The sequence below is a fragment of the Hyla sarda genome, chromosome 4 (assembly GCF_029499605.1).
Source record: "Hyla sarda isolate aHylSar1 chromosome 4, aHylSar1.hap1, whole genome shotgun sequence".
NCBI classification, from domain to species: domain Eukaryota; kingdom Metazoa; phylum Chordata; class Amphibia; order Anura; family Hylidae; genus Hyla; species Hyla sarda.
In genome coordinates, this window is record NC_079192.1 from 315,804,440 (window position 1) to 315,818,690 (window position 14,251).

At 39.8% G+C, this 14,251-nt stretch overlaps 1 protein-coding gene across 2 annotated transcripts in view; it reads right to left on the bottom strand.

Annotated features, from left to right (window-relative positions):
* Positions 1-611: 611 nt before the first annotated feature.
* RBM27 (RNA binding motif protein 27) overlaps positions 612-14,251 on the bottom strand; it is a 115,415-nt gene continuing 101,775 nt past the window's right edge. For both annotated transcript variants that reach the window (XM_056574882.1, XM_056574881.1), the window contains exons 19-21: positions 13,930-14,016; positions 8,205-8,315; positions 612-4,120 (exon numbers count right to left, since the gene is read on the bottom strand). In XM_056574882.1, the coding sequence (XP_056430857.1) occupies positions 4,037-4,120; positions 8,205-8,315; positions 13,930-14,016 (282 nt within the window). In that variant the 3' untranslated portion in view covers positions 612-4,036. The remainder of the gene's footprint in view (positions 4,121-8,204; positions 8,316-13,929; positions 14,017-14,251) is intronic.

Consider the following 14,251-nt stretch of genomic DNA (forward strand, 5'->3'; position numbering starts at 1 on the left):
GAGGAAAAGGAAAACCAGGAGTTATAGTTTAAAAAAAAAATTTTTTAAACTAGGAGGCCTATTGAATACAAGACGTTTGTGAGCAGTAACATGATTTTCTTTGTGGTAAATGGATAACCCCTTTAATCATTTTAGTACCATACACATAAGGGGGAAATGTATCAAATAGTACTAAGTGACACAGCTATCCACTTCAAAAAGACTGAGTATTTTTCAAATGGGCCCTTAAACCATAATACATGTTATTTCTATGGGCAGCTGCTCCACTTTGCACCACTTTAGGGTGGGTTCACACGCTAGTAACTAGCAGTGGGTTTGCCGTGGGATTTATGCTACCATTAGTTTGAATGAGTCCATGGATAGTTACCCCTCTGCTAGTTACTAGCATGTGAACACAGCCTTAAGGAATTTCCCCCCATATAGATCTGGTTGACAAAAAAAACTACATTTAAAGTATATATATATATATATATATATATATATATATATATATATATATATATATATATATACATATATATACATATATATATATATATATATATATATTTTTTTTTTTTTTTTAACAGAAATACACACCACAGTTCATACTGGTGCGCATATATATATATATATATATGTTTTTGTTTTTTAAGTTCATATTAAATAGGCTGGAATAATAGACAATGCATTCTAAGTGTATGGCTTGAGAAAGTGCCCGATGCAGATATAATTGTGTCTGGTAATACAGCTTATGCCAGTTATGACTCCCTCGTGCTTTTGGTTACTGTTCCAAAACAGCATTTGTACATTTGGCCTTCGGCTGCCTAAACACAGTTCCATGTGGAAAATGGTTTGAGTCAAACATATCAGTTAAGGCTGTCTTTGGATTTACACATTTGGTCCCAGCATGGAACTGTATAATGAACAGCCATCAGAACTGGGACAGTCAGTCACTTACTAACCTTTAGCATATATTCTCTGCAATATTTTTATCAAACATTTTATCATTTATCTTTCACTAAGTACCAATAGATGAAACAAACAGGAAGACTAGAAAGCATTTTATGATGGCAATAAAAATAATTTGGGGTTGGAAGTTTTACCTAATTTTTCCCCAATTTACTGAAAGTGTACCTTTTACATTACCCAAAGCCTGTATTGTAGAATGCTGATTTTTTTTTTGCAAGGCACTCTAAACTGCAATTGTGGCACACATTAAATGAAGGTCTGTGTGCGCACACATATGGACCATTTGTTTACAAGGGCCAAGAAACTTTTTTCATGCCACACTGGTGTAGGCTTTCAATGCTATGAATACAGTAATATGCTTAAAGCAGTAGCAACACAGTAAGACATCTTAACCCTTGATAGATAGAGGGCCTAGGACTCTGCATAAGAGGTCCTTAAAGGGGTATTCCAGACAAAAACATCTTATCCCCTATAGAAAGGATAGGGGATAAGACATGAATGGAGGGAGCGTGACGTCACGTCCCCGTCTCGGAAGCCCGGCGGTTTCCAAAACTGCAAGACGCAGCGGCGCCCCCCCCCGGATCAGACATCTTATCCCCTATCCTTTCAATAGGGGATAAGATGTGTTTGCCCGGAATACCCCTTTAATTAACTCCTTAAAAACATGTCACATTTTAGCAACACATGATCCTACCATAGGATCAAGAGACTGACTTGTTGGTATAGCCTTTCATGGACATGTAAAATAGTTTACAATTCAATCTACTATAAACCGTTAAACAAGAATAAAGAACAAATCATAAGCCGTAAAAGGTTTATATGGAAACTACAGGATCATTTGTGACACATATTTAGCTTGCTGTAGCTGTGGACACAACTTAGAACTTGCTGCTTTCTGAAAATTATTTGGTTGGTCTCCTCTCTCCCTACGGCTGATAGAAAAATAAAACTTTTTGGGCATCAATTTAAATGCTCTGTTAGTACAGAGAAAGGAGATAGTTATGTACAAAATTATACATCTTAAGAAAACATCTGTACATAATATATATATATATATATATCTATATCTTTTGTCCCCTTCCCTAGTCTTTTATCATATATAAAGATTTCAAGACATTACCAATGTTGCCTGCAAGGGCCTGGCAGTGACTGCAGTTTTCAAAAAAGAAAAAAAAAAAAAAGCTTCCAAAAATCAAGCAATGAAAACTAGCGCAAAAAAAGTTCGCAAATTAAGCCAGTTATATAACATTTTCATTTACTAGCTTGTACTGTAAACTTACAAGGCACATGTCTTGGTTTGGAGCTGGCTACATTAAATGAGATTGAAGTGAAATGTTTACTCCATGTGCATATTTCATACCCTTAAAAACAAACATTCTATTAATTAAATTCTTTCAAAGCTTTAGGACCTGTTCATATCATGTTAAAACCTTGCAACACATGTAAATGAGTACACACCAATACATACAGCTGTATAGGTATAATTGCCCAAAAGCCTTTTTTTGGCTTTGGTCAAGTAAGTCGGGTTCTGCAGATACATTTACAGTGAAACATCTTCAAATGGCCACCTCTTTCAGAAGACCACATTTTGTGATCTCTACTATGCATAGTGAGCATTTTTTTTTTTTTTTTTTTTTTTTTAGAGTACCACCTAACCTAGAAGACCTTTTCAATGCTATTTTAGATGGTCCTCTCAAAAAGGATTCACTATAATGTATGTGCTGGCCGCCAAAGCAGCGTACTCACTAAACGGCTTAACAGGTTATGAACAGGACCTTTTAGACAGATAACAGGCACCGATCACCCACAGTTCTTTTTCTCCGGGCCTTCCCAAGGCTTAATCGTTCATGTGGCCTTTTAAATTCATCACTGCCAGCCACATATTCCATTTACATAATGTGCGGCAGATGGCAAACGTTTCATTTGACACACAAAAGAGTTCCTTGCTGGCCCTTTTACATGGGCCAGCTAAGGGGAACATGCGTTCTTATGAACGTTCACCCAACCGAGAATAAGCCGTGGAAAAAGTCTTTACTCTATCACAGATTGGAGGAGTCTGTCACACAAGCTTAACCTCTACACTGCATATCGCTTTTTAGGGGTTGCTAATGTGATTTGGTAATCCAATAGAAGTAGTGCAATATCAGCCTTTAAACTGTGTTTAAACCTTAGGACAGGTTCTCTTTAAAACTATGACAACCAGCATATTTTATGGGGGGCAGAAGGGTTTAAATCATCCAAACAACATGCAAAGACTTATCTGACTAAGACACTTAAACCTGGGACTTTAGCTAATTCGGCCTAGGTATACTTGTTTCCTATGAGATATCTGACAAGATAATTGAGATCTCCTAGATGATACAGAACTGGGAAATAGCCAGTATATGCTATGCTAAGCACACCATCTGCATCATTGATTTTATGTCAATTATGGCAAAGAATGCTTTGGCAGATATGTACAAAGAAAAAAAAAAGTGCACTCAGATCCTAAATTGTTTTCCAAGTACATAATAGCATAGAAATCATACAGCAATACAGAAAGCCAAATTTGGCACAAGTTGTCAGGTTATTAGTTTCCACTTCAAATCCTTAGGTACCTGTGGTAGCAATAGTATGGGTGAACATTTTATAGGTATTCTTTTAATATTAACCAGTTGGTTCTTAAGATTATTGGTCAAAACGTTAATTTGCAGCTGTGCTTTATGGGATGTGTGGCATAAATACTTCTGTTACTGAGAATCTGCTCAAAAGTTGGTAGATGTATAGTAATAAAAAAAAAAAAAGAGCTTTAAAGATTTCCAAAAATATTTCTCACCCTACTCTCCATGTAGGATCATGTATATTAAAATGAAAAATAAAAAACATAAACACAAACAGTCTATAGCCTTTGGCTTTCATAGAAAAGCATTAAACGTAGTGAATTTACACAATCAAGATATTTACTTCCCGTGACAAGGAGAAAATTATTGGCTCATTTGGGTTCACACTTCTTTTCTTTCTTCCTCAGGTTTCTATAGTAAAAATGTCAGTAAACACATCTTAAAAAAATTAACTTATGTACATTTCTGTTTTTTCATTGGTGCTTTCATCTTCGCCAAGAACGAGATTCATCTTCATCCTCATCCTCATCATCGTCTTCATGAAGAAATGTATCTGAAGTCTCTGCTTCCTGGTGACAAAGAAAAAAAGGGGAGGTAAGAATTAGGTGCAATAACGAAACGTTTTAAAAATGAGGGTACAATTTAGTATATGGCCATTCTGAAAACAATAGTGTCTATCAACTATTATGTGACAGGAATGCAATAATGTCTTCTAAGGTAATGAACTACACTGCTCAAAAAAATAAAGGGAACACATCCTAGATCTGAATGAATGAGCTAATCCATATGAAATACTTTCGTCTTTACATAGTTGAATGTGCTGACAACAAAATCACACAAAAATTATCAATGAAAATCAAATTTATCAACCCATGGTGGTCTGGATATGGAGTCACAGTCAAAATCAAAGTGGAAAACCACACTACAGGCTGATCCAACTTTGATGTAATGTCGTTAAAACAAGTCAAAATAAGGCTCAGTAGTGTGTGTGGCCTCCTCGTGCCCATATGACCTCCCTACAATGCCTGGGCATGCTCCTAATGAGGTGGCGGATGGTCTCCTGAGGGATGTCCTCCCAGACCTGGACTAAAGCATCCACCAACTCCTGGACAGTCTGTGGTGCAATGTGGCATTTGTGGATGGAGCGAGACATGATGTCCCAGATGTGCTCAATCAGATTCAGATCTGGGGAACGGGCAGGACAGTCCATAGCATCAATGCCTTCCTCTTGCAGTAATTGCTGACACACTCCGGCCACATGAGGTAACATAGTAACATAGGCCCAGATTTATCAAACTGTGTGAGAGAAAATAGTGAGATTTTCCCACAGCAGCCAATCACAGCTCAGCTAACAAGCTGAGGTAAAGTGAAACCTGAGCTGTGATTGGCTGCTGTGGGAAAATCTCTCTATATTTTCTCTCACACAGTTTGATAAATCTGGGCCATAGTTCATAAGGTTGAAAAAAGACCGGAGTCCATCAAGTTCAACCTATAACCCTAATAAGTCCCTATTGAGTTGATCCAGAGGAAGGCAAAAAACTCTCATACTAGAGGTAAAAATTCCTTCCCGACTCCAATATGGCAAACAGAATATATCCCTGGATCAACCTTCTGTCCCATTAAATCTAGTATACATAACCAGTAATGTTATTACCCTCCAAAGATGCATCCAGACCCTTTTTGAACTCTATTACAGAGTTCACCATGACCACCTCCTCCGGGAGAGAATTCCAGTGTCTCACTGCTCTTACAGTAAAGAACCCCCGTCTGTGCTGGTGTAGAAACCTTCTTTCCTCTAGACGTAGAGGATGCCCCCTTGTTATAGATACAGTCCTGGGTATAAATAGATCATGGGAGAGATCTCTGTACTGTCCCCTGATATATTTACACATAGTTATTAGGTCTAGCATTGTCTTGCATTAGGAAGAACCCAGAGCCAACCGCACCAGCATATGGTCTCACAAGGGGTCTGAGGATCTCATCTTGGTACCTAATGGCAGTCAGGCTACCACTGGCAAGCACATAGAGGTCTGTGCGGCCCCACAAAGAAATGCCACCCCACACCATTGCTGATTCATCGCCAAACCGGTCATGCTGGAGGATGTTGCATTCAGAACGTTCTCCACAGTGTCTCCAGACTCTGTCACACAGAAGTGTGAACCTGCTTTCATCTGTTAAGAACACAGGCCGCCAGTGGCAAATTTGCCAATCTTGGTGTTCTATGGCAAATGCCAAATGTCCTGCACAGTGTTTGGCTGTAAGCACAACCCCCACCTGTGGACAATGGGCTCCCAGTCTGTTTCTGACCATTTGAGTGGACACATGCACATTTGCAGCCTGCTGGAGATCAATTTGCAGTGCTCCTCCTTGCACAAAGGCGGAGGTAGTGGTTCTGCTGCTGGATTGTTGCCCTCCTACGGCCTCCTCCACGTCTCCTGATATACTGGCCTGTCTCCTGGTAGCGCCACCATGCTCTGGACACTACGCTGACAGACACTGCAAACCTTCTTGCTACAGCTCGTATTGATGTGCCATCCTGGATTACCGGCACTACCTGGGCCACTTGTGTGGGTTGTAGACTCCGTCTCATGCTACTACTAGAGTGAAAGCACTGCCAGGATTCAAAAGTGACCAAAACATCAGCCAGAAAGCATAGGAATTGAAAAGTGGTCTGTGGTCACCACCTGCAGAACAACTCCATTATTAGGGGTGTCTTGCTAATTGCCTATAATTTCCACCTGTTGTCTGTTCCATTTGCACAACAGCATGTGAAATTGATTGTCAATCAGTGTTGCTTCCTGATTGGACAGTGTGATTTCACAGAAGTGTGATTGGCTTGGAGTTACATTGTGTTGTTTAAGTGTTCCCTTAATTTTTTTGAGCAGTGTAGTAGGGTTTCAACTGATTAAGATCAGTATTGTCACACATTACAAGCAAAGACTTAAAATGGACAGTTCATCATCAATCTTCTTAGAGGACTTGTGCTTAACATGAAAATGTTGGTTTATATATATATTTTTTTATATATTTTTTTTCGCTTTATTTTTTGAGCAGTGTATAATGCCCCATATTTTGGTAACAGGGGCCCAATCAACACTAGGCGATTATATATCGCCTAGTGTTGATTGGGCCCCTGTTCCCAAATATGGGGCATTATACACTGCTCAAAAAATTAAGCGAACACTTAAACGACACAATGTAACTCAAAGTCAATCACACTTCTGTGAAATCACATTGTCCACTCAGGAAGCAACACTGATTGACAATCAATGTCACATGCTATTGTGCAAATGGGACAGACAACAGGTGGAAATTATAGGCAATTAGCAAGTCACCCCCAATAAGAGAGTGGTTTTGCACACACTTCTCAGGATGGTGGGAGAGAGGCTGGGGGGTACTAGTGAGGAGACCACGGACAGTTTTTTTTTTTTTTGGGCGGGTGGGTGAAGAGACCAAGGATGGGGGTTGATAAGATCAAGAGTCAGTTGGTGAGGTACGTCCCATCACATGTGGTGCCTGCTGGCCTGACTACCTCTGCGTCACCACGCCATATTGCGAAGGTAAACTGCGATCTGCGCACCGCTGCAGTGTTATATTCAGAGAGCACAGTGTGTAGTAGTATTAGTAGTAGTAGTATTATATTCAGTGGGTGCAATGTGTGGCAGTATTATATTCAGGGGGGTGCAATGTGTGGCAGTATTATATTCAGGGGGGCTACAGTGAGCGGCAGTATTATATTCAGGGGGTACAGTGTGTGGCAGTATTATATTCAGGGGTACAGTGTGTCGCAGTATTATATTCAGGGGTACAGTGTGTGGCAGTATTATATTCAGGGGGTACAGTATTTGCCTGTATTAGATTCAGGTGGCACAGTGTCTGGCAGGGTTATTATGATTATTGTCTTCATACAGAGGATAAGGAAATGCTGACAAAGTGAGGAGCCAATGATGTGCGGGCGTCAGACTCTGCAGAGAAAATGGAGCTGGAAGAAGTTGGGTGTTGAAATAGCCGATAACTTATATCAATATTCCAGTATATGTTATCGGCTGTCGGCCAGAAAGTCCACAGATTATCGGTATCTGTATCGGCCCTAAAAAATCAATATAGGTCGATCCCTAGCATTTACCATGCGTGATAAATATCGTTATTTTATTAAGTCATAACAAACATGGTAATACCTATTATGTATAGCTTTGAGGAGATTTTTTTGGGGGGGGAAAGAAAATAGGGTTTTGTTGGGAAAGGCGAATATATTCTTTTATTTACTTTATTAATTTTTTGAAAAAGCTATTATAATATAGTATATATTATACAACTATTTTTAGCAGTTTTTCACAGGTTATACTACCAAGTAGTACATCTGTACTGCAGCCAAGTATAACTATCAGTATACACTGGCACGCTGGACCTCACAGGCTGCCGTACTAAGCAGACAGTTCGCCATCAGCTGGCCTCCAGGGGCACAAGGTACTCTTCTGCAGGTCCATTTATAGAATTAGATCGCCGCCCAACGTAAGATGCAAATATAAAGCCCTATCTCTCGGGAAAAGGGGGGTCCAATCAACACGCAGTAAAAAGGTATGTGTCTAGGGCACAATAACTTATGGATCCATGTTATAAAACAAACATTCGCGTTTTGACCGCAAGTCATACCTCTTCCTTAGGTTCCTCTTCTTCAACCTCTATGGATAAGGAAGGAGTCTTCGGTTTGTGCCAACATACTATAAGCTTTCGACCTTTAAATTTCGAACCTTGGTTAGCAGCCTAATAAAGAAACAAAAATAAATTAAAAATTAGAAGTCAACCCTTCCAATAACACTGATGTGGACCCATAGCTGCTGAGTAAAAAAAGAATAGCTGTTCAGGATATTGGCTGTAACAATGCATCACTACTTGATACTCAGCTGTTTCGGTAGCTGTCACACCCTCGAATATAGATAAAAATGCATATATTTGGTCACATCTTATGTTCATTCTCTACCTAAATGCAGCTGCTTTGATTATTATTGGAGATTGCCTGCACTATATTACCAAAGACAATATGGCGAGTGTATAACTTAAATCTTCCTAAATTTGTGCAAAGGTTTAGTGCTAAAAGTACAGTAGTTTTTTATGCATACATTTTCTATATGTTCCTATGACTGTAATGCTGGGACTTGTAGTTTTGAAATAGTTGGAGGTACAGTGATTGGATAACTTTTTTGTAGCAGTGCTTTGATTGTCCAGTCAACGCTGTTTGAGCCGTTACCTCTACTGAAGCCATTCTCTGCACTTTCATCTGATGATATCTACTGGAGGGCAGCAGACGACCATTCATTTATTGTGCCTGAAACATTGTTGTGTATGAATCTACACAACCACCCAGGGTGAGCAGTTTACCATTTGTTCTCTCACACCGGGTATAATTGGTTTTACCCTATGAAGCCCTTGTTCTTTTACTCTGACTGTCCAGGCATGCTTGGAGTTGTGGTTTTGCAACAGCTGGATGCACATATTTGGTAAAACTATGTTACTGCAGTGTTGCAGCAGGCTGTGTTCCTCCTGCAGCCTTGTCAATCAGCCATCTCGTGTCCATGATCCTTGGACACACTCATGCTGCTGTGGGACTCAAGTGTCCCAGGAGGTATGGGGACCCCTAGTGGTGGGATTTTCCAAGGCAGTTTTCTTTAATAAAATGTGATTTTTTTTAAAGAGGTATATTAGAAAAACTATTGTTTTGCCAAGATGTACAACATATAAAAAGTTTTTATATCTAACAGTGCCCATTTAAAACATGTTTATAGCACTAGTGTATGTATATGTTTTTATGGAATAAAAAAAAAATACACTTGTCTGACTGTCAAGAGTGAATATCGAATCCAAAGTGTTTGTTCCGAAGAACTCTGTCTTATCACACATTCCGATAATGGGGACCAGGAGGTCCTATCTGATTCCTAGGGGCAGCACAGCAATCCTTTATTACAAGCGATCATAGTTGTTGTGGCATATGCACAACACCGCCATGTGAATGGCCACCTGCAAGTGTTACAATACACACTTGCCCATGTAATCCTATGAGCTCTGTTTGTTTTTGTATTTATGTAGAATTCATTTTGGCTATTTTTGTAAACGCTCTGCCTGTGTGGACAAAGTGGTGGGAAAGCTGAAAGCAGCCAAAGCAGGGAAGTTACACAATTTGCATAACTATCAGTGATATTAATGAGAGTTGTACAAACTGTGTAGCTCTGTGAACTATTCTGTTTAAGCAACTCCGGAAGTTACGTAAATAGAGTAGCTTACAGGGCTAAGCCGTTTGAGCAACTACTATTAACCCCTTAAGGACCAGGCCATTTTACACCTTAGGACCAGAGCGTTTTTTGAACATCTGACCACTGTCACTTTAAACATTAACAACTCTGGAATGCTTTTAGTTCTCATTCTGATTCCGAGAGTGTTTTTTCGTGACATATTCTACTTTAACATGGTGGAAAATTTTTGTGGTAACTTGCATCCTTTCTTGGTGAAAAATTCCAAATTTTGTTGAAAAAATTGAAAAGTTTGCATTTTTCTAACTTTGAAGCTCTCTGCTTGTAAGGAAAATGGATATTCCAAATACTTTTTTTAAATTCACATATATACAATATGTCTACTCTATGTTTGCATCATAAAATTGACAAGTTTTTACTTATGGAAGACACCAGAGGGCTCCAAAGTTCAGCAGCAATTTTTCACAAAATTTTCAAACTCACAATTTTTCAGGGACCAGTTCAGGTTTGAAGTGGATTTGAAGGGTCTTCATATTAGAAATACCACATAAATGACCCCATTATAAAAACTGCACACCCAAAGTATTCAAAATGACATTCAGTCAGTGTTTTAACCCTTTAGGTGTTTCACAGGAATAGCAGCAAAGTGAAGGAGAAAATTCACAATCTTAATTTTTTACACTCGCATGTTCTTGTAGACCCAATTTTTGAATTTTTACAAGGGGTAAAAGGAGGAAATGTATACTTGTATGTGTAACCCAATTTCTCTCGAGTAAGTACATACCTCATGTCTATGTAAAGTGTTCGGCAGGTGCAGTAGAGGGCTCAGAAGCGACAAGGGGATTTTGGAGAGTATGTTTTTCTGAAATGGTTTTGGGGGGGCATGTTGCATTTAGGAAGCCCCTATGGTGCCAGAACAGCAAAAAAACTACTTGGCATACCATTTTGGAAACTGGACCCCTTGAGGAACGTAAAAAGGAATTAAGTGAGCCTTACTACCCCACAGGGGTTTCACAACTTTGCATATGTAAAAAAATATATATATATTTTCACAAAAATGTGTTTCCCCCCAAATTTCACATTTTTGCAAGGGTTAAATGCAGAAAATACTCCCAAAATTTGTAACCCCATTTCTTCTGAGTATGGAAATACCCCATGTGTGGACGTCAAGTGCCCTGCGGTCGAACTACAATGCTCAAAGAGGAGGAGCGCCATTGAGCTTTTGAAGAGTGAATTTGTTTGGAATGGTAGTCAGGGGCCATGTGCATTTACAAAGCCCCCCGTGGTGCCAGAACAGTGGACCCCCCCCACATGTGACCCCATTTTGAAAACTCCACCCCTAACAGGGTGCCTCCAGCTGTTGCTAAACTCTGAGCATGCCTGGACAGTCAGTGGCTGTCCAGAAATGCTGGGAGTTGTTGTTTTGCAAAAGCTGGAGGCTCCGCTTTGGAAACACTGCTGTAAAATAAGTTTTTAATTTTTATTGGGGGGGGAGGGAGGGACAGTGTAAGGGGGTGTATATGTAGTGTTTTGCGCGGGGTGCCTGCTGATAGATATCAGCAGTCACCCCGGTCCGGTTCCCGCCCGGCGTGCGGCGGGGACCGAAGTTCCCACGGGCGTACAGGTACACCCTTGGTCCTTAAGTACCAGGGAGCAAAGGCGTACCTGTACGCCCTTGTTCCTTAAGGGGTTAAAGTCAATGGGAGTTACACAAATAGAATAACTTCACTTCATCAGCTCGCTGCTTGTGACTTTTCTAACCACCTGTGGTGGCTGCAAACCGGCCAGAGGTGACGAGTAAAATTGTAATGCCAACTTGAGACAACCCCTTTAAAGAGCTGTTTACACAGGAAAAGAAATCCAGCACGTTTATTTGTGTGATCCTTCACACAAAAACGTTCTTGATTCTTGATCATTTCCAAGTGCAAACACCAAACAATAAAATGCTTGTTTGTCATTGAGTAAATCTTTTATAAGTCAATAAAAAATTTCAGCACAAATACCCCAATGTAAACAGGCATGTGCTGCCGACAATCTATAATTCATATTATGTATGTAAAGGAGATTGCACAGACGACCATACTATAGTGACTTGTTACTGGCAGTTAACCAACCCAGGGAACAGGGGGACTCTAGCTTCCAGGGGACCAGCTGTTATCACTTGGAGAAGCCACTTTTGTTGAATATTTGCCATATTAAAATCCAAGTATTAGGCAATGATTGCATAATGGAGTTTACCTACTCTGTGTGATTTTTTTTTTTTTCACCATGCGCTTACTCCATTGACTGTGCAGTTTAATTAATATATTTTTATAATTCGGACATTTCCGCACACGGCGATACCACATATGGTTATTTTTATTTACAGTTTTTTTTATTGGGAAAAGGGGGGTGAATCAAATTTTTATTAGGGGAGGGGTTAAATGATCTTTATTTTTGTTATAGCACTGCACACACTGATCTTTTACATTGATTAATGGTTTCTCATAGGAAACCATTGATCAATGATTTTGCCGCTTGACTGCTCATGCCTGGATTGAGCAGTCATTCGGCGATCGGACAGCATGGAGGAAGGTAGGGACCCTCCTGCTGTCTTTACAGCTGTTCGGGATGCCGCGATTTCACCGCGGCGATCCCGAACAGCACCAAGGAGTTAAATAAAAAATATTCTTCAATGTGTTGTGTTTTTTATAATTGAATTTTCAGGGTTAGTAGTGGAAGCCGTCTTTTAGACAGAATCCATTACTAAGCCGAGGCTTAGCGTTAGCCCCAAAATCAGCTAGCGCTAACACCCAATTATTACCCCGGTACCCACCGCCACAGGGGTGCCGGGAAGAGCCGGTACCAACAGGCCCAGAGCATCAAAAATAGCGCACCTAGGTGGTAACAGGCTGGCGTTATTTAGGCTGGGGAGGGCCAGTAACAATGGTCGTTGTCCACCCTGGTAACGTCAGGCTGTTGCTGCTTGGTTGGTATCTGGCTGACACTTAAAAATGGGGGGGGGAAACCCTATGAAATATATATATATATATATATATATATATATTTCATAGGGTTTCCCCCCCCATTTTTAAGTGTCATATATATATAAAAGGCTTGTGGTTCCCCCTACTTTCAGTATCAGCCAGATACCAACCAAGCAGTAACAGCCTGACAGTTACCGTTTTCTATGGAATCCTATGGAACCTCAAAGCAATAGAACAAAATCCCTGTGTCCACTTTTCCTGTGAGGTGAAGCTCAGGTGTATAAATAGAACTGTGTGAAGAATTTGAACTTTGCACAAACTTTATCATGTGCCCTGCACAATTATGGTAACTTTGATGCAATTGCACCAAATCTAGTGCAACCAAAATGATCTACAAAAAACTTCTACCTACACCAACATTAATAAATTTCCCCCAATATGTATTTTATTGATCTAATCCATGGCTTACACAAGCAAAGCGAAAGCATTACTTCTATAGGTTTATACTAAAAACGATAGAAAAGTCCATATAGCACACTCTAGTGTTTGAAAGTGAAGTTTCCTTTTTTAAGCCAACATAACAGGACTGGGTATACTAGACTTTACAAAGCTGGATTTTTTTTTGTATTCAAGTACATAACTGAAGAAATGCAAAATCAGTACATTTCCAAATAAATACAAAAAAAAAAAAAAAAAAAAAAAAAAAAAAAAAGACTTCACTCACTGCTGAAATAGTGACTCTGGGTTCCTAACTTTAAGAATTGGTGGACAGGATACATATCTCCTGTGTGGGGCGCTCCACGTAGAAGAGGTGTATTCCGTCCGCCGGTTGTTCCAGTTAGGAGTAGAGTCACTATTTCAGCAGTGACTGCAGGAGAAGTCTTTTTTTTGTATTTATGCTGCGGTGTCACCTTCCTATGTTTCCTAGCACCGCCGCTGGACTCTTTCACACTGGTTGCCCACATTGACCTGCTCTGTATGCCTCCCATATGAGGTGAATGGTGGATGGTGGATGTGGTTCTGCTGTGAAGCCACGTCTTCTTTATATTTACATTTCCAAACAAATCTATACATTTCACAGATAATCTCAATCCAACATCAGTTATGTGGCACCTTGGGGAAATACCGTAGGGAAACTACAAAAAGCCTGATATCTTTTTTGCTTACATTTTCAGCCTCTTGCCTTGTCTTGAATGTTAAAATGACAGTCGGTGGAAACTCTTCTTCCTTCAAGTCGTCAATATCACCAAATTTCTGTAAATGACAAAAAAATGTCTAAATACATTTAAAAAAGGACCACAACCTTTCTATATACACACATGAAAACTTACCAAATAATAAAGAGGTCTTTAACCCCTTAGGGACCAAGCCAATTTTCACTGTAGGACACGGCCATTTTTTGCACATCTGACCAGTCACTTTAAGCATTAATAACTCTGGGATGCTTTTACCTTTCATTCTGATTCCGAGATTGTTTTTTCGTGACATA